Source organism: Mizuhopecten yessoensis, unplaced genomic scaffold (genome assembly GCF_002113885.1).
Source record: "Mizuhopecten yessoensis strain PY_sf001 unplaced genomic scaffold, ASM211388v2 scaffold10323, whole genome shotgun sequence".
NCBI classification, from domain to species: domain Eukaryota; kingdom Metazoa; phylum Mollusca; class Bivalvia; order Pectinida; family Pectinidae; genus Mizuhopecten; species Mizuhopecten yessoensis.
In genome coordinates, this window is record NW_018408489.1 from 283,042 (window position 1) to 299,093 (window position 16,052).

At 35.4% G+C, this 16,052-nt stretch overlaps 1 protein-coding gene across 1 annotated transcript; it reads left to right on the forward strand.

Moving 5' to 3' along the window:
* The first annotated feature begins 3,131 nt into the window (after positions 1-3,131).
* Positions 3,132-15,987, forward strand: LOC110460122 (solute carrier family 43 member 3-like). Its single transcript, XM_021512857.1, has 9 exons — positions 3,132-3,558; positions 6,826-6,905; positions 7,749-7,841; positions 9,215-9,389; positions 10,266-10,451; positions 11,121-11,222; positions 12,522-12,687; positions 13,236-13,356; positions 14,009-15,987. Exons 3-9 carry the CDS (start codon positions 7,830-7,832, stop codon positions 14,093-14,095), a joined length of 849 nt encoding a protein of 282 aa, XP_021368532.1. The 5' UTR covers positions 3,132-3,558; positions 6,826-6,905; positions 7,749-7,829; the 3' UTR covers positions 14,096-15,987.
* Positions 15,988-16,052: the final 65 nt, after the last annotated feature.

Genomic DNA, 16,052 nt, shown 5'->3' on the forward strand with positions numbered 1-16,052 from the left:
CCCCCCTCCCCCCTTTCAAAAAAATAAATAAAAAAATATCGTAATCTGCTAATATTGTATTGAATATGGCAATTTATCATATTCATTAATTAAATACATAAACACCCTGACACTTTAACTATAAAATATACATACTCCAAGTCAGGAACCGTTACATTAGTGCATTTCACAATTAATTTATGTTTTTTATCAAAAAAACAGTCCAATTTTTTTTCCGCATCGCTCCGCTCGGCGACAGATTGGATTCTACGCCCCCTCTTTCAAATATCCCAGAAACGCTCCTGATCATGGTCACGCTTTGAGGTAGGACAGCTCCTCAGATGCGGCCAGGCTGTCATAGCGGCTGTGGTCCACGGAATGACGTCCTTAGTGTAGTCCGCGCTGTCCTGCTATTTGTCAGGTAGAGAACAATTGGATTTAAGTACAGGTACACTATAGTCTGTACTGTAAAGTATTTTACCATATGAATATATGAACGTATATGACCTTAGCTGTTAATAGGACGTTAAACAAAATCAAACAAACAAACAAACAAACAAACATAGGGATGATTTTTGGTGTTAAATTTTATCTATTTATGATATTGATTCCACTTCATATCATTAATTTTTGAAACCCATATTAATTAAGGCCTTTGAACCTTGCAAAAAAAGGGGACGAAGGCTGATCGAAATAGGTCACAATAGGACATTCCTTTGAAACGAATATTCAAAGTGAAATAATTTTCACATTAATCAACCTGGAGCATCAGTATATTCAGAATGAAATTCCCTACGTAAAGCCGACGACGACATAATATACTGTGATCAGTGGGATAGTCCTTTGAAATTTAAGACAGTATATTTTTCTCATAAATCGTCCTTGAGGATCAAGATTTTCAGAAGGTATAACAATCCCCTGTAGTCGGCTATATCTTGTAAAGATTAACATCGCTTCCCTGAAGAATATATACAATATATACAGTGAATTAGGAAGGTTTTATGAAACGTGAGATGATGGGCGGTACGACAAGAGCTTATCAGATTCCAGGCCCCGCCATTCAAATTCAAATATGACATTGACACTAGATAACCTACTTGAAAGCTGTGTCATTGACGGGGCTTTAAATGCGATGCACTGCGAGACTCAATTCTTAGCCAGTGCCAGTGAGACTACACTATTGATTCATAAAGACTCACGAAGCGTGACAGGTCACGCTGCATCTGGTTTTGTGTGAACTATACGTACGAGACTGTAACACTTATATGAAATGGTTTGTTCATGGATGTGCTAACTATGGTTCTTAAAATCAGTAACACGAGATGTGTAGCGCTAGTCTTAACTAGTCTTTTGGAAATATTCCTTTTTGGAGGAATACCCTTTGGATGGTTTGCACTCATTTTTATCCTAAAACAAGAAGGAGTGTTCAAAAATCTCTGTGTTTTAGAATCCCACGGAAATTCAACTGGTGTGAATGTGACTTCAAAACTGGACTGTTTCCCCCAGGATGAACGTTTAAATTTAATCTTCAGTATTGGAGTTGCGATGTTTACATTGGGGACGGTAATCTGTGGCCAGTTGTACTTGTCATTTGGTATAAAACGTATCCGTATGTTCTATATGTAAGTATATTGCTCAAAAAAGTATTGGATATTGTTGTGAAACTGGGATTTGTTGACATTCGTTATAATAATAGTAATTCTTTATATAGCTTGCTAAAATCGTATTTATCATTACTAGTGTATCCCTATGTCAATGTGATATCAACAATACCTTTATAATCGTTAAGAGAGTCAGTTTTTATGTTTTCACAAAGTCGGACGTCAAACTTTCCCGCAATCTATTGACAGTTTATGTCGTTGTATTCGTGACGTAACTTCCGGGTTATTTCGTCAGCTATTAATAGTATCATACGTTAAAGATAACGGAGTCTTTGTAATTCGTATGAATTTGTCCATAAGAAAGAAATACATATGTAATTGTAAAATTATACTTCAAGAATGTTCTGTTGTTTTGCGTTACCATTGTGGCATGCGCTATTCGATATAAAAGCGGATTGCGGTCTGTTTTGAATGAGTCGAGCTGGTAGAGATCCTGAGTGTACCAAGCGAGGTAACTCTTGTGAAAGGTAGGGCATTTTTATAGGAACTTAAATTATACTCTATCTAGTTTAATGGAGTATTTATATATTTCCAATTCATATTTATAACCTTCGGTGAACCGTGAAGTCGGGCTCGGAGGAAAATAAGTTACACATACTAATTTAAGGGGTATTTGAATACATTTCGATAACTTGTGTGAGCCACGTAATGCGGAGTCACAAGAAAGTAATTGTGTTTAAGGTTTAGATAACTCTATATGTTATAACCTGTGTTGAACCGTGAAGTCGGTCTCACGGGAAACTAAAGAAACTTGTAAGGCATAGATAAATCTATCAATCATAACCTGTGGTGAGTCGTGAATTCGAACTCACAGGAAAACAATGTACATGTAAGGCTTATTTTAACTAACCGTTAAGCTCCCCGAGCGTATATTTCTTGATTGATAAGTAATTCCTAGTGTTTATGATAGCTATATTGTTCAAGTAGGATTTTTCATGATAGCATAGTACGACTCGACTCATATGCTTTGGTGACGGGATTATGTAAATGTATTTTGTATACGAATATGTAAATTGTATGTAATGGAATTCTGTATACTGATATGTATATGGTAGTAACTGAATAAACACCATCCTCGTACTTGATATCAACGTATCGAACTCTTAATTTCTGGTACCGAATAACGGCTTTCCATACAAGAAGGCACAATTTTATTACACTGGTGGCAGCGGTGGGATATCCTTTGGATAGAGTTGGCATCGACGTGATCGGACCACTCCCTCGGACAAAGAATCAGAATCAATATATCCTGGTAATTGGAGATCATTTCACAAGATGGATGGAAGCGTATCCTCTTCCTAACCAATCAGCTGAAAAAGTCGTGGTAAAAGAATTCATAGCCAGATTCGGGATTCCTTTAGAAATTCATTCGGACCAAGGAACCAATTTTTAAAGTCAGATCTTTCAGGAAGTGTGCAAACTCCTTCAAATTACAAAGACCAGGACAACCCCCTATCATCCTGAATCAAACGGATTGATCGAACGGTTTAATAAAACGTTGGGAACTATGATCAAATGCTTCCTGAAAGAGAATCCTAAGGAATGGGACCGTCACTTGGAAATACTTATGGCAGCATATAGAAGTACAAAGCATTCTGCAACTGGATTCAGCCCCAACGTTATGATGTTTGGACGTGAAGTGAATACACCAATAAACATTTTGTTTCCGACAGAGGGATCAACGGAATTCACATCTACCGAATACGTGGGAAGATTACGCGAGGCCTTGGAGTAATATCTTACTTTGTACGCACGTGTTGGCATGTTACAGAAATAGTTTTTTCAAGAATATCTTCGATGAACATGACATATTTAGATATGACATACGTAGTTTACTGATGTCCACTTGGTATTTTTGTGTTAATCTTCAGATCAGTTGCTGTCCCTGGGATTTTATTCTTCGCTTTCACATCGACAGGTAATTGTAATAATTTTTCTTTCTTGTTTTTGTGAGGTTTGATGATATCACATTTGGAACTATTTAATAAGCCATCACAGTAAATTGAAAATTAATTTTACAAGTACTGCGTGCATATATCAAGTGTTCCACCTCGAATGGCAGTCGAATTTCAATGAAGTATAAACATAAAGATACTTTATCAAAGATGTAAAACGGAAACCATAATATTAGGGGAAAAGATAAGAGATGACAACAATTTGAAGAAGAAATAACTTGTCAAACTGATGAGGATGCTGAATAATCTCTCCTGACCGGCTTGTAAGTGAGATTAATCTGACATTGTAATCTTGATAAACGTAATCGGGTATAGGGATCTGTTCAGATCCCCTGAGGAATGGATATCTTACTGGTTAGCCTAGTTATCGAGGAGGCCCCTGCATGGTTGATATTAGTGGTGTACGTCCCTACGAGGACGTCGCGTTGCGTGAATATAGCACCATGCATACGTTTTCGTTTTAAGAAAGATTGATTTTTTTCCATTTGTACAATATCTATTTACATATGCAATATATTAATGTTTGATTTTGATGTAAACAAATAAAGAGAATATCAAAGTGTCAAGAAAACCTTAAATCTTTAGCTTCATCGAAGACACATCGAATGTAAATCTAGGTCAAGTCCAAACAATGTCAGGTCCTCATTTCGAGAACCGGGGTAGCGACAATAGAACATCAAGGTACACTAGCGAGCTTAGTCAAACGCACAGGCTTTCATATCACACACAAATGGTGGCAACTATGACCCTCGCCCAGAGTCTTTATCAACCTGGAAACCCTGTGTTGTAAGTTTGTCCGTCAGCAGTCGACAAAATTAATTTAGAGTATTTGTGTGCATTTTAGTAAGCTACCGTATCCGCTTATTTTTTTTAAATAAATCTCAAATTTTCGTAGGAGATAATGCTAAAATATATTTGTACACCTATATCATAGGAAACTAGTATACTTTATACATCATATATGAACCGTTTACAATAAACCTTTTGCCAAATTTTGTTTTACTTTAACAGGAAACAATTTTTATTTTTATTAAGGATAAGTGGCACTGTGAATTTTTTGGTATACATAGTAGCCTTCTCTTCGTTGTAGTGCGTTTTGGCTAACGTACTTCAAGGTAACTCAGTCTGTTAGAGTGAAAGTATAACAATATGATGTCTAGGATTCGAACCCCGGTCACAATCATAACACTGTTGTTGATAATATCCTGTTTATTTTACTTTTCCAAAAAAAATCTTATAAGTCCCACAAAGAATTATTTCTTTCAAAAAATATTTTAAAAAGTTATAGTCCTACCGGAAAATCCAATGCACAGTTAGAGTGTTTGGTAGTGGTATGGGTGTCTGTAAGTTGTGTAATAACAGCATGCTATCTACATAGAGCCTGCGTATATCTATGTAAATACCCCTGTCATAAAATTCTTCAACTCGAATCAATGCCTTGATTGTTTTCATATTTGAACTTATATTTATCCTAACTTACTGTGGTCTATGTCATAAACCCCACTCCGAAGCAGCTGAGCCAGCTATAGCAGAAGCTTTTAGCCATAAATGTATTTAATACTTTTACGGAGAGAAATGATTTATAGATAACCAGCTGTTCATTACCTTAATCAATAATAACATTTATACAAACATGTCCGTGTTGGTCATAATTAGGTTGATAAAAGCATACATTTTTCAATTAGATTTTTATGATATAATATATATGCTAATGTTTGGAGGCCTATGTTCATATATGATACATATACCAGCATTTAGTTATAGTTAATACATTTGCTAATGTGTACTACACATTTTGTTATTAAATCGACACGGTGCGTATTTCAGGATTAGTGTATTATCTGACACACAACTCCAAAAGAGGTTAACATAACGCATCCTCTCAAGGCAAAAGGGCACATCATTTCAGTGTGTTCACATGTACCAAAATGATATCTGTCAGAATTATTCTGTTTTTGGTCCATCAAGTTTATCTTCAGGTATCTTTTAAATACGTGTTCTTAAATTCCAATCTCTATTGGGAAGATTTCAACCCGAAAGGAAAATCACAATGAAAACAAATAAACAATGTTCTGGTTTAAACATGGAATACAAGGGGTGTTTTTTTCCCCTTCTGGACTTTCTGATCCGGTATGTGCCTCTATATGAACTACTGAATACAGTTTTGCATTCGCGCAGTGTCCGGTTTTGCGTTTTCGTTAAAGACTTATTATTCGCACAGTGTAAGACATCGCGGACAACAGGTCTGTCCCTGTCTGGTTGTTTTTTTTACACTTCTACCGTTATCACACGACTCTTGTCCAACACACCTGTATTATCTGCTGGTCTAAGGTTGGCTGATAAATGCACATTTTCCCCCTTATAAAAGAAATGTGATTTTGTATCGCCCTGGATCTTAACTTTTATATTTATTTCTATTCCTAAAATAATCATAGGCTAAAATACATCAAATATGTTTGACATATATTTCGGCGGTTAAGATGAACACTAGACTGGACCTGAACTCGATTGCATACGAAACAACTTGAGACAATTTGTACATGTGTTCAGCTAATATATTATCAGGGCGATATGTTTCTTCACAACGTCAATGGACATGTACAATGGACTTGCTGAGAAATTTACTAATTAGTCTAATAGACTTTATAATACAATATATATGATGAAAAAGATTAAATGTCCATGTAAAGTACGTAAATACAGAAAAATATGAGCTTACGACCGACTCCAAAAATGCAGCTTTCACTCTTCATGGGGAAAAGAAAACTGCTAGTTTTGTAGTCGGTTTATTTATATATATATATATATATATATATATATATTTAAATATATCCCAATTAGTATTGGTCAAAGAAGTAACATCAACGGTAATTCCCATGTAACACTGGATCCTTGCAAACGTACGTTTGTAGGTAACGAATTACTTTGAATTTGTATATGGAACAAGGAGTTATAATTCAAAGAGTGTAGACAATATGATGTTGTAAAATGTTCGGAGCAATCCGCTCCTTTATTGCGACAAAGAAAAATACACAACACGTACATTACATAAAGAAATATAAATATAATTGGTAGATATATCTACGTAAAGACACAATCTTTCTAAAGGTAAAATATATGGAGGGATTTTCAACGGATGGATACTTCGCTGAATATTTGATCTCTCCAATAATAAGAGAACAGATGAAATATTGTAGAAGATAACAAAGTATTATTTATATTTCTGACAGAGAATCCGTGGCTACCATTGCCCGGACTCATACTTGTGGGCGTGGCTGGTCTGTCGTTACTGGTATCTGATTTTATACAGGTACTCATTGCTTTACCTAGCTTTTGAATACATGTCCTGATAATTATTCCTGATTCAAAATGAATTTCAGATATCGACTTAGGTTAATAGTCTGATGAATGGTAAACGAGTTTTCATCTACTGTTTTGAATTATAACTGATATTTATCATAATGCAAATAATAATAATAATAATTATTATTATTTATCGATTACATTAATAGAAATAGAAAAGATTATTCATTTATTTTCATTTCATGACATGCAGTCGATACAGAAGACCTATTTCCCCCAAAAACTAAAGTTCACGTATTGAACTGAATACATATAGGCCAAAACAGGATAATCTCACTCGCACTGTTATTCTATAAACGTGACCATCACTTTACGCAGCATCACCAGGGTCGCGTCATGAATTTTGTGACGATGGCGACGCGCTTTGGGTTGCATCCTATTTCTATGTTAGGAAAATGTGAAACAGAAAGAAATAATCATTCGTTCCTGTTTGATAAAGACAGAATAATCTTATCGCAAGAGTTCAGATTTATCCGTCAGCATCACACAGGGACGATTCGTTATTTCTGCATGACATATGTGACAACATTGATGATGTGGCCCTTGTTACGCTGCATAAAGTGATGACGCGATGGTCAGGTTTTTAAAACAATAGTACGTGTGAGGTGTCTTTCTTTTGGTAGGTACATTCAAGTTAATATTTATCCTAGAAAATGGGAATTCACAAGTTAACTGTAGAAGAAATATTTGATTATGATTGATAGTGATGATTTTGATGACATCTTACCTAATATGGCTTCACCGCTATATAGTGATTACATTATATACCTGATATTTACCTATTTACCAGATACCGTTGTTACTGCCGAGGGGTTCTTCCATTTACGTTGGGTTATTGAATGGCTGTTACGACTCGTCCGTGCTGACGTTTATGTTAGTAAAGGTATGTATAAATATTCTTGGAGTCAGGTACGTGTCCTAGGGAGGTGTTTGTAATGAAATGCGTTTTCCTGTTTAAGAATAAAAATGTGTATGTTATTGACTATGTCAAATCAAATTGCTTCGATCTGGAAACAATCTTCAAAATGCTCCGTAAATAGCATATCTAGTATTTATTTACAACACAATGTGTTCATAGTAGAAAGGTATAGCGCTGTGTTTGATCTAAAAACTTAGCGCTGTGTTTGATCTAAAACGAGTTCCATTTGTCTGGCTTGAAATTGAATGCCTTTAATATTTATAATAATGTAAATATATATTTACGAAAACAAAAAATCTATATACGAGTTCCTTATTCAGGATATAACATCTCCTACGTCATTGGAATTCGACCCCAAACATCTTGATATTATAAGCAATGAGATTATCAACAGCGTTACCAGTTATGCTAGTTTTATGTTAATACAGTTCGGCACCATTACTTTGGATAATTTCGAAATGTTCTAACTCACCTAAACTGTCCACAATCCTGAATTGTCTATCTACACATACAGCAGTAATACCATAAAAGAAGCAAGGTCTGCATTCAGCGCAAAGGTGAAGGAACTATCTTCCCTATTGAGAAAATCAGTATTTATGGATGAAATTACACAAAACAGTTTATTTCATGCAAAATACATAAAAAGAGCGAAATCTTGCTTCAATGACAAGCCGGGTCACCTTAGGCAAAGAGAAGATGAATTCCGTTTCACTTAAAATATGTCTGATTATGCAGGGCCTCTGAAAGGATATCTACAACTGGTTCGATCTCCAAAAATCGTTCATCATGTATTTCAATTTATAATAAATAATAAATGAACTTGCCAACACTATAGTATCTTGCAAACTTTCTGTGAAATCTCACGTTTCAACAAAAGTAACAGATGTCAAAACAGACTCTTTAAGGTGAAATGCACTAAGAACCACTGTAACAAGATTGGAATCAGTGCATAATTACTGAAACACATTAGTGTTGGTTTGGTTTAGAGTGTTAGCGCGTCCGATAAATAGCTAATGGTATTAAATGACTTGCCCCCATGTGTGTAATGTATGCGTGCGGGAGCCCTACTGGACAACAGCATGACTATGTTGGTGAATTCGTTAGAATATGTGTTATAACGAGGAGGAGGTTGAACCTGTTTGTGCGTTGTAAAAGACACTTAAACCTATTTTTATTATTATTTTTTTATTATAATATATGTTGAAAGTCCTTCTTTAGTAAATGTGCAGATTTGGATTTGGTCACCTCTTGGTAAAATTGATTGAAATTACGCCGAATTAAGCTGGCTACCTCCCCCCTACATCTAAATCACACCGCTATGTTCTTTTCGTTTTAAGAAATTATACGAAGATGGAGTCGATAAGAAGTTCTCCTTCATTGGTATCGCCGTTTTGTTTATCGTGGTTTCCGGTGTGTGTACACTTCTGCATCCGTCACGGGAACAAAACGACAAATCACATGAGGAGAGTCCTCAAACAAATGATGACATCGTACAAACGAAAGAAGTGAAAGGTAATGAGGTTTTGTTAATTAATTAGTATTCTCGACATTCCAGGGGCTACGCTTTCTCAATAACGTTACTGCGCCTCATGGATATATCATGACGAAACGGAAGGCTCTGTAGCGTCACCTTGTGGATGATAAAGGGAAACTACTCTGAGCCTTTTTTGATGTACAATAAAAGAATCGCAACACAGCGTTACGGTAAATCGACAGACTTTAAAGATAAGGACAGAGATCGGCTCAGAAATTGGTTAGTTTGTTTTTACCTGAAACTAATCAAACAGCTAACCGCGTGATTTCGACATATACCAGGGGTACAAACAATGTAACAACTTGAATTTCGAGGATATTTATATGGGGACTAAAGCAAAACTTTTTTGTTTTTTAAATACTTTCATTCTCCGGATTCGATCGGGTTTTAGATACGCATAGCATGTGATAGGGGCGATGTGTACTTCCAGTAAATAGCACATACCTGACAACTACACAAAACAATATGCAACAGCATTTGTGCTCATTTCTCCAGTGCATGTCTAAGGAAAGGGTACTGGTAAGATGATATCCCTATTATAAAGGATGTGAAAATGTTGCCTTTATTTTCTAAACCTTTAATTCCGTTACGTTGGCTTGATTTTGGTTAACCTTTACAACAGAATCATGCAAAACCCTCTAATTTACAACATGACCGCCAAATCACGTGACTTTCGTTCTATGCCAGAAATTTGTATCTTGGAAACGTCATATTCTGCAACAATTTACGATTACCTTGTATATCTTTTTGTCAATCAAACCCGTGGTGTTAATGCATTTTGATATAAATATGATAGCATAAAATGAAATGTATCTGCAGCTTTTTAACATAGATATGTCTATATTTGGTTGTAGGTACTCAAAATGCTGTTCAGACAACTACCGGTGTTACGACCGACACCCCACCTATTGGAAAAATACTTCGAAACTATCTCTTCATTTCTCATGTTGTTTGGCTCACCAACGTTCTGTTGAAATACGTATTTTTCTTAGGATCAGCAAATAGATTGATGGAACAACTCCTACAGGATGAAGATAGAGGTATATATTTTATATTACAATTTACTCATTTTAACATTTAATGACATAGTAACCAGCGTGTACGAGTATGCTTTTCCTTAAACTGTAATCAAAGAAAATACTGGGCTTGTGTTTCACCCTACACCGGTAGCAGTGAATTAGTTACACCGGTTAACCTCCTTCTACATCTTCTTGGTTTTTGTTGTTGTTTTTAGTTATTTACTTTTTACGTTGATATATAGGTGTGTGTATAATCATGTGACATACGAGATGATCACGTGGTAGAGCGAGATATGAAGTGGGGTGGGGAAGGATTTGCTGGGGCAGTGGTATATTGACCATAAAGCCTTGTTTACTTCTTAAGAAAGAGTGATCAAAGACCTTCTCCGTTCTTAATGTTGATAGGTTGGTGCTCTATATGATACAGAGTGGTAAGTTACTGTAAAAATTGAAATTCTGGCGTGTGGAAATGATCCCGTTGTGACTTTTTAAAGTGATAACGTTGTATATTTAATTACACTGGCAATAGTTCTGATATCTATATAGTATATGTATCTATATAATGTATCAACACAGTCGCGTGTGGATATTGTCCCGCTAACTCACACCACCGACAATTTCCTCTTTTTAAGTCAATTTCTGTTTTGGCAAATGATATGAATATATTTCTAACGACCATTTCTATTGCAGTGAGCTACTTCTCTGACGTCATGACATTTACGATGATTGTCAGTCTGGTATCGTCTTTCATCGCCGGTTACACGATACACGCGGTGGAAAATAGATTCACAGGTAACAGGTTGAGGCTATTCGACAAAAAATGATTAACGATCATAAAACGCTTATGCTGAAAAATGATATTTTCTTATAACTTAAAGTTAAATTATAAAAAAAGAGTTATATGATTTAGAGACCCGAAGAAATGTGTAACCTTCATTCATCCTTAATAATTGCAGTCAATTCCTAATATTATTATCACAATCAATCCGCTCTGCTGTAAACGGGTTAATCTTTATTCAAGTGAACCCCATATTATGTCTTTTACACAATCGTTGTGTTATCTTGTATGGTTTAATGCTGTCGGATCTCGGATGTATGTGCCAAAAGTAAAATTACATAATGTAGATAAATAATAGTTATGTAAGTTTGTTTATAAGTGACAAACATATTATTCAGTAAATATGATTCCTGTGTTCATTTCTCACTTTTTTCATACTGGTAAAGGCAGGCGTGTTATCATTTCTGTTCCATTATAACTGCTTATATATGTGTTTGTTTGTTTGTTTGTTTGTTTGGGGTTTGATGTCCTTACAACAGCCAGGGTCATATGTGGGCGTGTGCCTAGGTAGACACCCTTGCACAATTGGAGTTTTCTTCTCCGTTTTCTCTTTGGAGATAACATTAATCTGTTAGAGGCACGGTAGTCTAGTGGTAAGACGACAGGCTCGTGACCGAAGGGTTGCAGGTTCGAGTCACGTCATGGCATTGTTTTGCATCCTTAAACTCGTGACCGAAGGGTTGCAGGTTCGCGCCACGTCACGGCAATGTGCTGTATCCTTGAGCAAGATACCTAACTCTGCTTGTTCCAGTCTACTCAGCTGTAAATGAGTACGTGGTTGGGCAGTGCTAGATTTGAATGTCATCCGTGAGCGCCGAAATGGCAGCACCGGCTGTATCCTCCCCAGGGAGTTGAGAAAGATATTTGCTGGTTGCAAAGGCCCTATAACCACGGATAATAATTTGTGAACCGCTTTGAGAGAACCTACACACTAGGTTATGATAAAGCGGTATAAAAGAACCTCGAATAAGTATTACTATTATTATTTATCTGCTGGGTCATCGCAACGCTTTAAATCGGTATTTTTCTCACTTCCCGCCTTTCTCTTCCGGGCGGTGTCTCTCTTGACATCTGCCTTCATATGACGCTGGTTGTTGTACGGAGTAAAACCCAAAACAAACAAACATACTTAAGAAAACAACTAAAATAATTTAACAATTCTTCAGTATTATATACTGTAATAAGGATTGCTGAATGTGTGAAGAGTTTGCTAACATTGATGATACTGGTTTTTGTATTGACCTCCCGTACAGGAAATTTGAAGGCAGTGATTCCCCTGACAGTGACGTCATGTTTGGTCATTTTGTTGTCTGCCCTAGCATTTGTACACACACCAAATGTCCTGTACGCCGACTTCATTGTGTTGACATTTCTCCGATCTTTCATGTACACAACAAACATGGAGTTCATCAGAATCGCGTAAGTGTTTTCATATAATGTATTAAAATGATTTCCTCCCTACAGCAAAATTATGGAGTAGTATTACTCTGCCTCCGGGAAACAGATGACTAAACAAAAGACACATTACTTCTCGACATTGTATTAAAGCACACTGATGGTTTACATGCTTTTATTTGGGGATTTTAAAACTGATAGCCAAACCAATCAAATCAAAGTAAATAAAGAGGTAACAAGTACCTCGAAACTGAAATCCGAAGGTTTTTCAAGGGAGCTCAGACAGGGGTAGGATTCCTGTGCAATTAGTGCAAAGCAGACATGAATATATTTTACAGTACTGTATTATTTATTGTAGTGAATATCTTGTAGCTACCAATTAGTATTGATAATTGTTGATGGTGTTCTATTGGATAAATTAGATAAAAAACAAATTAAAAAACCCAAGATAAAATAAAAAATAAAAAACCAAGACGAAATCGGAAACACATTCGACTCAATGGAAAATCACTCCCGTAGGAAAACCAGGTCACACAGGAAATAATTAAAAACTCACTTCTTCTATTTTCTAGATTCCCTATGAGGTACATGAGCGTTATATTCGGAATTGTTATCTCCGTTTCTGGAATTCTGACTATGACGCAATACGGCTTGTTCGCTTGGACGGAGAAGTATGACGGGGCTATGACGCATGTGAGTCCACGCTTGTGTATAATTACGAACAAACATCGTGTTTCTAGCCACGGCGTCATTTTTCCACAGTTCGACTTGAATGCTCAAGCACAAAAACTGCAACACATCACCCCAAGCCCATTTATATACTCCAGGAGAGTTGACTCGGTAGGGAAAAAACTCTTTCCTTTGCATTACCTTGTTATGCTGACTTCGGGAATAGAACCTCGGTCTTCTGCATGGAATTCCGGGGTTTATGCTGCCGTGCTTGTATAGGCCATTTATCTTTTACTATCTTTTCCTATATCATATATCTATATATCTATTCCTTATATGACCCTTAATGCCATTATTGTTACTTTGAGGTATGTTCCTACATATTAACACACAACTTTAATATTGATATTTAACCTCACATGTTCAGATATACATTTAATCTATATATATTAGAAAAGGCAAACGATCCATTCATTATTTTTGTTGTTGATTGCAGTAGAAATAAGTAGCAGGGTGTCGAATCGAAACATTGCTATTCGAACATACTCAAAATGAATAAATACTAACTATGATAATATCGTTATAGAAGAAAGGGCAGTGCTTTCGTGACCATTTTCACATATTTGACATAGTTTCCAAACATTTGATTTACCATTGACTTTCTTTTATCCAACAGGTGAACGTGTTTCTGCTATGCCTGTCAACCATCTCCCTGTTTCATCCCATGCTCGTCTTTTACAGTCATAGAAGACAACAGTCATAAGGTCATCGAAAAAGACAATGGAAAGTGATAAGCAAAGACTCTATATTTCGTTGTTATGCAAATTATATTTATGGTCATGCCTCGCCAACAATTTTTTCTATGTACATGATTTGAAATAGTATAGATATCGATTAGTGTATGATCTCATTACTTCTGTATGCTGATCACATTGCACTCATTTGCCCCAATGAAAAATCTATGCAACGGATTCTAGATGTTTGAAATAAATGATGAACAAGTAAAAGATCGAAGTTAATCAAGACAAAACTAACATAGTCGATTTTGGAAATAATTCCACCCCTATTACTGATTATAAATTTTCATGTGGTGATATAGCTGTCGCATTAGAAAGCAAATATAAGTACCCAGGACTTCAGTTGTAGTTTGGTTTTAGGAGCATTTAGATTTGCATTTTGCTGACAGAGAACTCTGTAAATCTGCTTGTAGAGCACTTTCAACGTTATATGTAAAATATTCACATACAAGTGATCTGTCATAGGAAGTGTTTAATAAGTTATATAAAACTTTAATTGAGCCGGTACTTTTTTACGGATGTGGATTTTAAATAAAAAAATAAATACCAAGAGGTTTCTGTAATACTACACAAGGCAAGTCGATACTTTCTAGGAGCCTCCCGTCGAGCAAGTCACTTAGCACTCAGAGGTGATATGGGATGGCACTCTTAATTGCAATGTAAGTCAAAGTTTTAGAAACGATACGTTTATTTTTAAGAATTAAGTATTGTGATGATAACAGACTCATGAAAAGGCGCATCTTTGGTATGTAAGTCTGAAAAAATCTTGGGATTCTAGAAATTTGAAAATGATTGGTGACAAAATTTTAATGAAATTGTAAACTCACCGTTTTCTATTAAACACAAGATTAGAAGAGTGAAAGAAAAGCTTCTTATTTCAGATGCTGATAAATGGTAGAAGTCTATATGGAATGATAGTAGTCTTACAGAACTTTTAAATCAAAGTTAATACCATATTCATATGTCAAGCTCGTTAGACAAAAGGGCAAACGAAGAGTACTTTTTAATTTAAGATGTGAATCTCTACCTCTAACAGTGGAAACTGGCAGATACGCCAAACCTGTGATTCCACTAGAGGCACGCTTATGTAAGATATGTACAAATGTAAATAATTGTATGGAGGATGAATAACACTTTTTTTAGTGGAATGTAATGTATACAATGACATCAGATCATCCATTTATAATGTAGCAAATAATGTAAGAAATGATTTTGCAAGTCTTAATAACACAGACAAATTTAATTTTATAATGTCTTCCGATGAATTACAAATTCCACTTGCAAACCAATTGTATAATAAGTACAGAAGACGTAGCAGTCTATGTGATTAGTTATAATTTTAAACAGTGTCTTGTAAACTATTTTAGGCGGAATATCACATCCAATTACATTTTCTATTTCATGCATTTGTTAAATATGATAACAGGGTCAATCAGAATGTTTTTTTATACGAAAATAATTTTCCGTTTAAATTATAATTAGCTACTAGATAGTGTGAATTTAGCAGACCTCGCTGGTTGGGGGCTCCCCAACCATTGGAAACCTTAATTGCACTACAATGTAGAACTAGGTAATTATATCTATATCATATTTATGTAATTATTTATTTTATTTATCACAATTGTTATTATTTTTTAAGACATCATTTTTTAACGCAGAAACCTATTAATTATTATAGTATATAATATGTAAGTACACAATCCAGAGAGCTTATTAGGAAGGGGCTGTCCCAATCACCTGCTCTCTCGATTGGAAACTGTGATAGTTTGTTTTTATTTATAAATATATTACGTATTATAACTGTTCTTAACAGAATTATGATATTGTCTATATATTTTTACATTTAGATGATTGATCCCTGCTATGTAACTATATGTTTTTATACTGTGTAACTATATACTTGTAAGATGCAATTGTGATATA

What these genes read in the sequence shown, in the direction of transcription:
- LOC110460122 (XM_021512857.1), top strand. An exon ending in ACAAACGAAAGAAGTGAAAG is followed by an intron (nt 9,390 to 10,265) that starts GTAATGAGGTTT and finishes ATTTGGTTGTAG; the next exon opens with GTACTCAAAATGCTGTTCAG. An exon ending in ATGGAGTTCATCAGAATCGC is followed by an intron (nt 12,688 to 13,235) that starts GTAAGTGTTTTC and finishes TCTATTTTCTAG; the next exon opens with ATTCCCTATGAGGTACATGA.